Source organism: Trachinotus anak, unplaced genomic scaffold (assembly GCF_046630095.1).
Source record: "Trachinotus anak isolate AG129_WGS33_773 ecotype Australia unplaced genomic scaffold, CSIRO_AGI_Tana_v1 ptg000001l, whole genome shotgun sequence".
Taxonomy (NCBI): Eukaryota; Metazoa; Chordata; class Actinopteri; order Carangiformes; family Carangidae; genus Trachinotus; species Trachinotus anak.
Window position 1 is genome coordinate 13,966,786 of NW_027273852.1, and position 13,341 is coordinate 13,980,126.

At 42.7% G+C, this 13,341-nt stretch overlaps 1 protein-coding gene across 11 annotated transcripts in view; it reads right to left on the bottom strand.

Moving 5' to 3' along the window:
* Positions 1-13,341, bottom strand: part of LOC139621994 (LIM domain only protein 7-like) — a 49,722-nt gene that overhangs the window by 5,253 nt on the left and 31,128 nt on the right. For 5 of the 11 annotated variants that reach the window (XM_071479057.1, XM_071479084.1, XM_071479020.1 and 2 more), the window contains exons 9-23: positions 12,837-12,866; positions 12,009-12,123; positions 11,037-11,176; positions 9,843-10,527; positions 9,064-9,333; positions 8,482-8,596; positions 6,688-6,849; positions 5,702-5,886; positions 5,524-5,587; positions 5,190-5,246; positions 4,034-4,059; positions 3,356-3,463; positions 1,567-1,653; positions 695-1,041; positions 418-474 (exon numbers count right to left, since the gene is read on the bottom strand). In XM_071479057.1, coding sequence (XP_071335158.1) covers positions 418-474; positions 695-1,041; positions 1,567-1,653; positions 3,356-3,463; positions 4,034-4,059; positions 5,190-5,246; positions 5,524-5,587; positions 5,702-5,886; positions 6,688-6,849; positions 8,482-8,596; positions 9,064-9,333; positions 9,843-10,527; positions 11,037-11,176; positions 12,009-12,123; positions 12,837-12,866 — 2,448 coding nt within the window. The remainder of the gene's footprint in view (positions 1-417; positions 475-694; positions 1,042-1,566; positions 1,654-3,355; positions 3,464-4,033; positions 4,060-5,189; positions 5,247-5,523; positions 5,588-5,701; positions 5,887-6,687; positions 6,850-8,481; positions 8,597-9,063; positions 9,334-9,842; positions 10,528-11,036; positions 11,177-12,008; positions 12,124-12,836; positions 12,867-13,341) is intronic. The other 6 variants (XM_071479033.1, XM_071479075.1, XM_071479053.1 and 3 more) reach the window with 5 other exon arrangements.

Genomic DNA, 13,341 nt, shown 5'->3' on the forward strand with positions numbered 1-13,341 from the left:
CCACATATGAGTGTCCACAGGGGGGAATATAGTTAACAAATACATAAATAAGTGCTTAGCTACATTGTGGTGGGTGATAAACCATTTTCCAATTATTGATATATTGTGTGTATATTGTGCTTATAAATGCTAAGTTGGAGACCTATAATAAAGTGTTGCCAAGAAAACTTATTCAAGTCATTATACTGAAAAAAATGTAATAAATTGTAGTCATTCTAAGGCATTGTTTGTACATAGTACAGTACTCATCAAAATAGAGTATGAAGAAAACGTGTATCACATAAAAAGCATGTAATGTAAGAAAAGGTTTTATTAGTGCTAATAGCTGATTAGTTTAATATAGAAAGAAAATTTATCTTCAGAGTATGGCTGCAGGTGCAGTTTGGCAAACACATGCACACTCTCTTCTGTACTAACCTGTCTGTAAAGGACAGTGGAGGCTGGGCATTGGCAAAGCCATGGGAGCCAGAAGCCCTTTGGTGAAGAGCAGCGTGTAGAGGAATATGGGTTACAGCACAAAGGTGGATGACAAAGCACATGCAGACGCGTTAGTTGGAGTTATGTTAATGCACAGACAGTAATGCAGGTAATGTTTTACATGTTTATGTGTTCTTATCAGCATGATGGACGGATGAGGAAGACAAAAGACGTGAGTTAAAGTGTTAAATACAGGAGGAGCAGTGTCTCTACTGACCACTGCCGCTGCTGCCGCTGCTGCTCTAAGGCTCTCTCCCGCTCTCTGCGCTGCTGCTCTGCAGCTTCCTGCCGCCTCCTCTCCTCCTCCCTCTGCCATCTCAGCTCTTCCTCCTCCCTCCTCTTCCTCTCCTCCTCCTCCTGCCTTTCTTTCCTCTTTCTCTCCTCCTGGAGACGCTGCAGTTCTCTCTCCTCTTCCTCCCTCCTCCTCTTCTCCTCTGCCTGCCTTTGGCGCTCCTGCTCCTCCTTCCTCTTTCTCTCTTCCTCTTCCCACGGAGTAGAAGTGTTGACTGGAAAGAAGGGCGAGTGTGGGTTGATGCTGTGGCTGTTCACCTCCAGGCTCCCAGGCTGCCAGACAGACAGAAGAACAGAAAGGAGGAAGCGTAAGAACACATTATGGCGTTAAATAATCTGACCCTAATTAACCTCCAGGAGGAACTGCAACAAAAATGAAGAAACTCTTGCTGCTCCCTGTGGTGAAAAACCAGCAAGTGTTTTGAAATTCCAATCAGGGGGGAGTTTTTGTGTAACACTTAGAACCAAAAAGACCTCTCCCATTACTGAAAGGATAGCTGCACATGTTGCATGTCCTGTGTGAATATCATCCACATGACTGGACATTGTTCTGCTCTCGCTTCTACTCAGTCTTTCATGTGAAATGGTCCTGTGTTTTTTAAAAGCCAGAAATATCAGTGTCTGGCCAGGTAATTGCTGCGTAATCATAGCAATTTAGATCAACAACACTATCAAAGCTCTTTGAACACATTTAGACAATTTAGTGCCATGAGTCAGAACTTATTGCCACCTTGTAATACTCTCCAGATGATTCAGGTATTAGGGAATCATTTATACACATTAAACTACCCTTGTTACCTCCTGTTGGTCCACGCTCTTTTTAATCTCCTGCTGAGCCTTCAGCCACTCCTCCTGCAGTTTCTCCTGGTCACGCTTATATTTCTCCTGGGTGAAAAAAACAGGACGAGAGGTCAGAGGTCATACCATTTTAATGACATGCTGAAGATCACCAGTCACACCAGGACTCAGGATCTCCACATTTATTCTCTATAACAGAGTAGCATGAGACAAGGTCAATACACACACACAGTGGCAGGCACTTCAGGATCTCCATATCACTGAAACAGCTGTCGACACAGAATTCAGACTTGTGGCTGCGGCTCCACAAGTGTTTTCCATCCAAAAGGTACAACTGCAAGCCTTTGTATGCCTGGCATTTCTACCATGTTTGGGCCTCTGTAACTTTGGCTCGGTATCTCTTATATTCATTCTGACTTGAGTTACCTTTCAAAGGAAACCAGGGTTATGGCTGTATGACGCAAGGGTTTAAACAGCAGTAACCTTTTTTATTGTAAGTACCAGTACATGATTTTCGGGTTTTTAAAGTTAAGGTTAAGTTTTGGTAAAGCTTACCAAAATAAAATAACATAATTAATTGACTCAGCTACACATGCTCACAGTCACACACACAAAAATATAATAAAACTACACAGATCTATTTAATGGGATGGTAAATTATATGACCATACTGTACCACAATACAGCGGGAAGACTGAGTAATAACATAAAGAATACAAAGATTCAGTAGCTGTATTATTTTCAGATAATGCCAAGCTCACCTACATGTTACCTAACCATCCTGAAAGTTGATAAACCTAGAGAAGCTCGCCCTGAGCAGGACGTCTCCCTGGCACATCATGAAATCAGGCCGTTTATCCAACAGGGAGTAAGACTGGAGGAGTAACGCGGCTTCCCAGCTACATCAGCACTCTGCTTGGACACCTTTGATCTCCATCCAGAAATAGACCCTCAGAAACGTGTTTTGACAGGATTCTACTACATTTGAGTTGGATACTGGACAGATGGTTTACTTTCAGCTGCCTAAGCACTGTCTAAAGTTTTTTGTTTTGAGCCTGTTCGGAGCAGAGTTTGACAACGCTCTGTGCAGAGCAGATTTCCAGATGGGTATCTCAGATCGAGTGGATTGTGAGGTTGTTTTGTTTGTTATTTTCAGTTTTACTACTGGACTATACACTCCATTTCCAGTTCATTAGGTACACCTATCCAAACCTACTGCAGTCTAATACAACAAACAAATAAGTCTAATACAAGTTGAGAGATGTTGATGCAGCTGTACGGTCATTTTGGACGTTGTAATTGTATTGTTGTGTTTTAATGAGGGGTGCTTCTTTCATTTTGTCCACCCTGTTTATATCAATGAGTGATTTAAAAAAGTTTCTGTTCTCAGACTTTTTATTCTAACTTTAATTTGATTTTGTTTTCTTATCCACCTCCTTGAGTCTCCCTCTTTCACTGTTTTGTGACTTTATTTATGATTTTATGACATTTATGATTAATGCAATAACAATAACAATTCATTTTACAGTCTGGATTAAAAAGTACACTGTCAAGTAATCAGTGTAACAGAATACAATTTAACAGCATCACAAACTACAGAATCAACATAATTAACCTCTCTAAAACACTTCTGACAAAAACTGAACATTAAAACCTTCATGAATGTAGGATTTACTGCGGGACTGTCTTACTAGACTGCAATAGTTTTAGCTGGACGTAACTAATAAACTGGCAGCTGAGTGTAAATTGTAACATGACATCAGTGCTTCATGAGCATGGCTTTATGTACCTGTAGGAGGCGCTCCTGTTCCTTCTGCCATTTTTCCTGTCTCCTGCGCTCCTCCTCGGGGTCCCAAGACCAGCGGCTGGAGGAGGGAGTGATTGAAGGAACAGGTATCTGGAGACAAAGGAGACAGATGTGTAAAGTAAACGTACATGCTTGTACATTCAGTGTTAAAACTTAGGTGGAGATAATAAATACCAGTTGTGTCAGCGCACTGTTTCTGATGTTGGTTTTAAATCATGAAATACACACCCATCTATCTGGGGAGTGACTCTACTCTTATATATGTTATATAAGGCAACTGCATCACAGCAGCTATCAGCTGATAATGCTAAGTTGCCAAGTCAAGTCAAATTTATCTACATAGCCCAAAATCCCAAATCAATTTTTCATAAGGCTTCTTCAATTTATACATCATACACCATCCCTCTACCCCTCTATCCTAGACCCTTGAGTATTTTCCTTATCCACTTTTATTAAAATGAAAGCTCCCTGCAATCACAGTCGAGTAATTGGGAGACTAAAAGGCTTAAGAAGCTGAGTGAACCTGCCTCTGAAATGAACTAGCAATGAGGTCTATGTGAGATGCTTAATAATTGATCTGAGCTTTGTACTAAGTGTGGTATCTGCTTTAAAGGATGCTAGAGGAGCAAACACACTCAATGCACTGATAATACTACTCACATCTGGCAATGCAGACTCTGATCCTCCTTGAAAAGAAAGAAAACTGTCAGTCAATACTCTGCACAGGCAGAGCAACGAAAACAAAAGGTAGATATACAAGTTAACCCTGAGGCCATGTGTCATATCAACGCAGAGTTGACTGGCTTATTAAAGTATCAGCTTGATTGTTAAATCAGGTATCAATTCATTGTCGAAAATGACATTTAAAACCACTGTAAATGATGTTTTCAACAAGCCTCCGGCAACAACAGTCACCCACTAGGACTTGTTGATTGATTCTCTCAATTCAAGATCACCCACTTGTTGACATTTACATTGGATGCCAGCTCAATAGTTCTGAATAGAAAATCAATAAACTGATTGTGAACACAACAAACTGAAAGAAAAACACATGCACCAGCATCATGCATAAGAGACACGACAGCACAGCGCAGACACTCACAAAAACTCTAACAAATGCTTCAATACATACATGCCAAGAAAGCAACAGGAATGCTTTTAACTTCATGCGCGGCAAAGTGAAAAGTGTAACCATGTGTTAAGCCGGGACACCACTCAAAAACACCACAAACACAACAGGATTTTAAGATTTGTGTTTGTGGTTGGTACACTGGCACTGTGTCTGACATGACATTCTGTGCAGCCTTTGGAGCTCAATATGTTGCTGTTTTTCGCACATTTTTTAATGTTCTCTTTTCAGGTTTCTTATTTATTTTAGGTCTCTTTTTTATATTGAAATAATAAATAAAGAAGCTTGTTTGGTTCAGTAAGAGGTTTTTGAGGAGACACTTCTTCAGAAGTTGGACAATTATTGCACTAGACCATCTTGGTTTGAAAAGCATGTCAGAGTCCCAGACTGTACCAAGGGAAGGTGAGGAGGTCACTGCACATTCAACCCTGTTTACCACAGAGGTAGACCAGCGCACTGACACTGGACCCTGAGCCGCCTGAAGGAAGGAAGGGGCACAGCACAGGGGTTAAGTTTTGGCACCAGACAAGGCTGTCAAAGGATGATAACAAAAAACAAAAACATGCAAAAATCCCTTGGAAATTCGGTGACACAAAAGCACGGAGAACCCAGCCAATAGATTACACAGAAATCATAATTATTATTAAGAGTAGCCCACCCCTCTGTGGTCAGCACTTTTTTTTTTACCTTGTTCAAAAAACTCTGACCTCCGTTTTAAGTTTTTCAAAGATAGGGGTTCTGACTCTACATGAGAAATGGAAAACAAAATACAGTGAGGCACAGCAGAAGAGACAAACCAGGGGAGATACAACCTAATATTTCTATTACATGAATTATACAGTACACGTGGATAAAGATCTATCAGTCATGTATTGCAGTTATAAATTTCCATTAATATTATGTGTTTGCAAAAATTGTTCTCCCACAACTGTCAACAAACTCATACTCCCTACTGGTGTGTATAGAAATAGTCATCAAGATCAATTTCATAACCTTTCTGACTGTGTGCTCTGCTCTTTACCTTTGTTCCTCATGGTCACCGACGCCTCACGGAAACTTCCATTAACGCTGTTTGAAGCCACATCCTACAGGGAGACATAGCAGGGTGTCCACTCATTAAAAAAGCGCTGGACCGGGAACAATGACGGGATAAATACTGATCCAACCTGAGTCACCCTGAGTGATTCTGGGTCACTTACGAAGACTGGCTTGGCGGGGGCCTCTTTGGACGTCAGCGTTTCCGTGGAAATGCGTGAGGTGAAATCCAGGCTGGACTTTGCAGTATTTTGGTCAGGGGAACCTAGAAGTATCGGATGATCCGTACTGGTCAGATTGATGGTCTTATGGCTTTTAAATGGCAGGGAAGGTTGATCTCTGTCCCAGTCTGCATGCAGACAATGCAGTGGCAAAAATACGATGTGTGTATACACATAAAACCACATGATTTTGTACATGTGTGTATGTAGGACACTACAAAGCAGGGAACAAGGTTGGCGTTATGGTGTTGTTATAGAGAGCAGCAGGGGGTGACAGAGAAACCACCTTCCCCAGCCATGCAGCCTATTAAAGCTTTCATAAACCCACACAGTGTTTCTAACAGGCTCACAACCACTGGACTTCAAGAAACTATTTTAACCAGTACTGTGTGTTAGTTCAGGTGAGCTACTCTGTTTGGTTTACTACTTTATAAGGTGAGACTGACGTAGTTGGAACAAGTAAGCCTGTTATACTAACACCATGAAAACAGCACACTCATAGGACCATGGACCTGAGCTGGGTTAGTTCTCCACAGGGAAAACACTGCATGGATAGAGAGAGGAATGCTTATGAGACAGAAAAAGCAGTAAAAAGAAGAAACAACCAGTGGAAATAAAAGAAAAAGAGAACACACACATAGGGAGAAAAAAATTGTAGAAATAAAAGCCACAGAGGTCAGCACAATAACAATCTTCCCTCATCAGATGAGGAAAAAAAACATTACAGGTCCTTCACCATTTAGCTGTCATGAGATCATTCATGCATCATTTCACAATAGTTTACGGACCAATTTAAAGTGTCAAAACTGTTTAGCAACACAAGCAGCATAAGCAGCACTGTCAGTCCAAGAATGAAACCCTTACAGTAGTTCAATTCAATTTTACACACACACACACACTCTCAGATGCACAGTGTTCAGATGACTCACTGTTCTTGCCATGACGGCGAACATCCATGACCAGGCTGCCCTCCTGTAGAGCCTCCTCCATGTGGGACTTCCAGTCTGTGTAGCTCATTTCTGCCACCTGGTGCCCATTCACCGTCAGCACCTCGTCTCCGGCCTGAAGCTGGCACATCTCAGCCGGGCTGCCTGCAGGAGACACAGGGACAGGTCGTTACCAGCATGACCCCATTCCACCACTGCAGTCACATGGTTGGCTATTACAACTTACTTATAAGAGCAGAAGATAGAAGTTGTTTTAATGATAAAGAAATCACTGAGATTGAATTTGTGAGAAATGATCTGAAGATGTACAAGAACATATAGGACACAAGATCCTCTACAAACAGTCTACAAACAAAAACCTTCCTCTGGTTTTAGGTTTGTCAAGCCTGACATGACTTTTTGTCTGAGAACCTTCTGGTATAAATTCATCAGTTTACAGCGACACATCAAAAGTTAAGATTTCTGACATTTTCTACTTAAACGTTGCTTTTTCTTTAATAAAAGTGTCTGAATTTTTAACTTGGAAATGTATGCACACATTTATGATGTATTTTTTGTGTGACAGATGCTGAACAATTCAGAAAGTCTCTTTACTTTTTACCTCTGCCAGGTAAAACAAGACAGAACATTTATTACATGTTTACTAGTATTTTATAAACAATATGTTATCAATATTTTTTCAATTATTTTTTTTTTCTGCATGGCATGTGATATTACTTTTAACATCCTATTAAGATCAATACTATTGTTATCAGCTTTGTATTTCATCTATTGATCTGCGTGGCTAATTTGTGCAATATTATAGGTTTGTAGATTTATGTTCTGTTGCTCTAAACTGCTTTGGCTGCTCATATTGAACAGTGAATGTGGTCATTACACTGACAGTGTTTTGCTTTTTTTTTGTTGCTTTGCATGATTTTATTTTTTTTAATGATTTTTCTTTGCATGCTTTATGCTTTTTTTATTACCTGGTCCTGTGAGGAACGACATCTCTTTCTGCCTTATGTGTATTTTTATATGGATATTTGTGCTGTGTCTTGTGTGTGCTGATTTTGTTGCTTTTTAGCATCTCACTGTCTCATGTTTGTATTTCTTAATGTGTCACTTCATTGGGTTTAAAACATCTTGCCAAAGGACTGCAGCTGGACATTTGCCAGCTGGCTAACACTGGCACATTTAGAGAACTGTTATTTATGGGATTTGTCCTTTTAAGTAAAGACATGAAAATGAAATGAACACACGGGGTGGTTTGACATGAGAACAATGTTAGGCTTAAATACAACATGGCTGAAACTGTTGTGACAAACTCAGGGTCCATGTATTGCTGTGGGACGTGTGTATGATAAGTGTCATATATACTGTATGTTACTAAAAGATATGGTGCACAGCAATGTGGAAGTGGGGAATCTCAGTAGAAAGAGAGGCTCAGGCCCAGCAGATCTGACCCAGATAGGTGCTGCCCTACATAGGCCTGGCAATGCCACTGAAATGGACTGGAAAACCTGCTGACAACTAACCAGCAGAGCCTGGCTGTAAAATATAATAGTTTCCAGTATTACCCCTGCACTCTATCTGTGAACACATCAGTCGGGCTTAGTGAGGGTGAGACATAACCATTGCCTGTCTGATCTTTTTCCACTGGGTTTAACCACTGGGAATGCTGGTTGCCAGACAGGCTGACTTGCACACATTATATTGGAAGATAAATAAAGCTCTACCCCTATAATTCAAATCCCTCTGTTTGAGGGTATTTCTCTCAAATGTCTCTGTAGATACCTGGCTGGATGGACGTGACACGAGCTCCAGTCGAGTCCCAGGCTGCCTTGAAGCCAAAGTCTCTGCTGCTGTTGGGCTTCTGGTTCAGGTTGATCCGCATCTCACAGTAGTTCTCCTGCAAACCAGACACCCACACAGGTGAGTAGAGATGAACAACACTTAAGAAGCATAAAAAAATGCAGATTTCAGTGTACAACCTTGGTCCTGACTTTCTATCACTTTGTGTTAAGGAGTCAGATGTGTGTCAGGTTGTGCGTGTGTGTGTGTATATGCAGGCCTGCTTTGGCAAGAAAGCCTTGGATTAATTATTTATGGCTCTTGATTAAACGCCAACCTGTAGCTACACTTTAATTTTAGCAATGCAGCACTCTATTATATTTAAGCAATGCATACATAAGAGGCTGAGGCAAAACAGGCTTCATTGATTTCTTACTGCAAAATTAAAAACACATGAATTCACAGTGAGAGAGAGAGAGAGTGTCAATATGTTGTCACGCTTAAGTAAAATTTATGGTACAAAGACATGTATTATTTTTCAGTGCCAAGCTGTTTTGTCAGCAGTAAGTACAATATTTCAAGTACCTGGCTGGTTTCTTTGACTGGAGCAGGACTGAGTGGAGCTTCACTCTTGGCTGGGGGAGGGGCAGGTGAGACGCTCTGAGTAGAGGTGATGCTCTTTGCTGTGGTCCCATCCCACTCCTCCTCCTCCTCCTCCTCCTCATCTCCACTGCTGTGGGCCGAGCTGGAGTGTGCCTCGTCCTCAGAGTTCATGAACTGGTGGTAGCGGCTCGGCACTGATGACTTCTTAGAAACATCGACGTCGCCGTTGACACGCTTGTGAGAGTCGTCCATCTGTCCGGGATGAACGACAAACAATGTTTGAGCCTTAAAAGTCAGATCATGTAATACAAATGTGAACAACATCTGACTGATGATAACAAAATCATCTATTTTAATATGTAAAAGACCTTAAAATGGGGGGAAATCAGCTGGTGAATGTGTCGTCAACTCTTTAAGTGTGTGTGAAAGTGTTTCAAGAGCTCACCATCAGCCCTGTAGATTTCTCCTGACACAATTAAACATTATGTATTCTCTTGCATTTACTGTCACAGTAATGAAAGTGAAGGAGGCTGAAAATAGCAACTCTAGTAGTAGAATTAGCATTAGAAACACTTGCTTCATCCATTATTCAGACAGTAATCAGATCGGACTGTCAGGTAACACTGATGTACTCAAAACTCAGATAACACTGACCAACAAGGCAAACATTTCTTTCTGCTCCTCCCACCCTTTAGAAGTCCTCCAGCCCTTTGTGCTATACTGATAGTTTGTGTTTAGTTGTAAAAGTTTGTAGTACTCACTGTAACGACTCTGGGAAGTGAGGTGATGCGGGAGGGCTGGGTCCCAAAGGGCCTTGGCGCGACAACTGAGGTTAGACGTGCGCTATCCGATCTCTGGTAGCTCCTGGGGAGGGAGGCGGAAACCCGAGACACTGCGGGAGGCTTGGCTTCCATCGAGCTGAGCTGGGGTTGTTGTTTGTACAGAAAACCAGATGAGGGGGCCTCCACTTCAGTCTGTGTGCCCGACAATGGGCGCCTTGGCTCTGGCACCTTTTGTCGGGAGCTGGAAGAGGAGACGATGGTTGTGGTCTCCTCTGTCTTGGCTGTTCTGGTGTGTTCTGAGACTAGACCTCTACGTGACGGTGCAGCTGCTGGAGACTCGGAGCTGAGGAGAGAGCTGCGGCCGGTGACAGTGACGGTGGTCGTGGTGTCGCTGCCTGCAGGACTGTCCACAATGTTAACTTCCCGGGAGGTGGGAGGGGAAGCGGCCCTGTCGGTAGCTGGGGAGGCGGCGGGGGGTTCGTTCTTTTTTAGAGAAGGCTCAGATGGTTCAGAGGAATAGTAAGGAGTGTCAACAGTGTAGCTCCTGGTGGGAAAGGGTCGGGTACGAGGGGAAATGACGGGTCTATCAAATACGTCCTCGTCGTCGCCCAGGTAAGAGAGAGATCCGAGACGACTGCCAATGCTGTTTTTTCCTTTATTTTCTCTGTGGGGAGGAGATAAATTGAAAAAAAAGTGGACAGTGATGAATTAAAGATGAAGATGAAGGGGGAAAGTACAAAGGGATGGGGGTACAGGAGTTGAAATGGGGAGGACAGTGAGAGATGAGGAGGAGAGCAGACAGAGGAGCACAGGTTGAAAAGAAGAGGGTAGAGCAAAAAAAGGGGAGGCAGATTGTAACCCATGATTGAATTTCACTTTCACACTGACTGAAGGCACAGTTAGAGAGTCTCCTCATTCACTCCTGCACAAATAATCTCTGCAAAACTCTCTCTCATACACTCTGTCTTTTAAATTACCTTAGCAAAGGATTCCCCTCCGAGGGTAAAATGGGTGTAAAAGAGGAAGAAATTAAGTGTATGTTGTTTTTTTTCAGTAAAAACCAGGGTGAGAAAATAAAAATGTACATTCTATAGCATTAATCCTATACATACTGCATTATCCTGCCACTATCAAAAGTACCTGAGCAGGTACTGCAGGTGTGTTTTCCCTTACCTGTCCTCTTGCAGGTCCTTGAAGCTCTTGGACCTTGTGTTACTGCCGTAGGTTATCTGCTCAATCTTCTCCCGCTCCTCTTTCTTCTTCACTATATCAGAATTGACACTCCTGCGCCGGCTCTTCCATTTGCTCAGGTCCTGCAGAAAAAGTGAGCCCACATCACCTCGTGCATCATTTCATGACAATTCAGCTTAGATCAAACACACTGGTTGTGTTGCATGTCTAACTGCACAGTGAAGTGCAGAAGGAGAGAGAAAGACAGAAAAAAAGAGAAAGGGCTACATTTGAAGGTGTTCTATTTGTGTGCTTTAGGCTCCTCCCGGCTCACCTCCCCTGTGTATTGGGGACTGTGTGACCTAAATGCTGCTTTAAGACTCCATTATTTTGCCATGACACCAATCACACTGCTGACAGACACACCACTGCCACAGCCCGTCATGTACATGTGGACAACTTTTCATTACACTCAGTTTTTCTACCTAAGTATGAGCACTTGTGATGAATCATTTCTGTTTGAAACTGGAACACCGCCGTCCCTCTAGGAATAATCCTACTGTCTGTCTTACAGCATCTCTGTGTATTACATCATAACGTCATTTCACATTAACTGTTTTACTTGTATTTACAGTATCTGGTGTTTCACTCCACAAACACTGTGATGTGGAAACGAGGACAGTCCGTAGCCACGGGGCAGTGCTGCTCCAATCAGTGCCTGCCTCCGTGTCTGGCTTCTATCTGAACACCTCTCCCTTCACCCTGTGGCCACTGACCGCATCACAACACCTGCTCCCCTGATCGCTGCACAGATCCCATGGATCATGTGCTCACCTTTCACTTCAACCTTATCTGTGTTGGAAACCAAAACTTTCTTTACTTCCATCTTTCTGCCAGAGTCAGCTTGTCTTGGTTTGTGTAACAAGAATATCCTGCAGCGGTACTGTGCACTGCACACGTATCAGTTATACTCACATCCTGCCACTTATCCTCACTCTCCTTTATCTGCTCGCGGTACTTCTGGACCTCTTCGTAGCGAGCCTGACGGGCGACAGAGGGGTCGACCTGGATATCACTTGTTGATTTACTCCTGTGGAAGAAATCAGGATCTCGAGTGAGAAGTGGAAGTGAGGTTTAGTTTGCTTATCAAATTCCACTCTAAGGAGGGAGGCATGCACTGTCTCTGAATTTTGTGTCAGATAATGCTGTAGAAAACATCACTCAAATAGTCAAAATACTTTCCAACTTATACCTCCTTGCACTGATGCTGAAATTGGTTGCATTAAACCTTCATCCTGGAACCAAGTGTTAGTTTACAAACACAGCACACAGGCTACCCACAAAAAACTGTGGGGAGATGTAAGCTCAGTGGGTTAGTAACATATCACAGCCTTTCCCATCATGCAAAAGTCACTCCAAGCTCACAGCCTATGGAAAAACACACTCTTTGTTTTCACTTACCTGTAAAGAATTACACACACCTCATATTGCTATCAGAGTGTTTGGACCACTGCTCAGTCATAACTCTCGCTGGGACACTCTGCAGTTTAGGTAGATGACCCAGCGTATTGCTATTGTGCCCATCTTTTGGCTTTGTTGCTTTGTCAATAGAGCTTTGTGGAGCGACCCCACCCCACACCCTGAACTTGGCTCCATGCCATACAATACACTTTGTTGTGCGTCAGCATTTAGCAGCTAGAGAGTGAGAACAGCAGCACAAAAGCAGGAGGCAGCGGGGTGCGACTGTAAGAGGCCAGAGCAAATGCAAACGTGCCACATTCCTGGGAGCCCGTATCAACTCACCCGTCGATACTCTCTTGCATTTGGTGCTGTCTAGGAAACCAGAAAAAACCACAGACAACAAAAAAATCACATTTCTGCAGATTGGCCTTCGACACAGAGTCTGAGAGTGGACTGGTTAAGAACAGAGAGGCTAATTAGTGACTCAGACTGGGTCATCCTCAGGTGGTGGGCTTCAAACGTATGTAAGCCAAGCCAAAACATGACTCTGCTGGTTCTACTTTGTACACTGGAGAGGATAAAGTGTCAGTGTGTATATAGTATGCTTACAGTTCAGTATCACCTTTCCTTTCCCTGACATTTGACTGAGGAGGCGTGTGAACACGTATCTTTCCCCAAACAATGCTGCCTTTCTGGAGACTGCAACATGATGTCACTGGAAACATGGCTTTACATATGGATGGGAAGTAAATCCAGATGGGCTTGACTTAGGTTAAATGGTTGCTTTGTGAATGCTTGTGTGTGTCTGTTCATGTGCAAACACTGCGGCGCAGATTTGTGGTTAAGT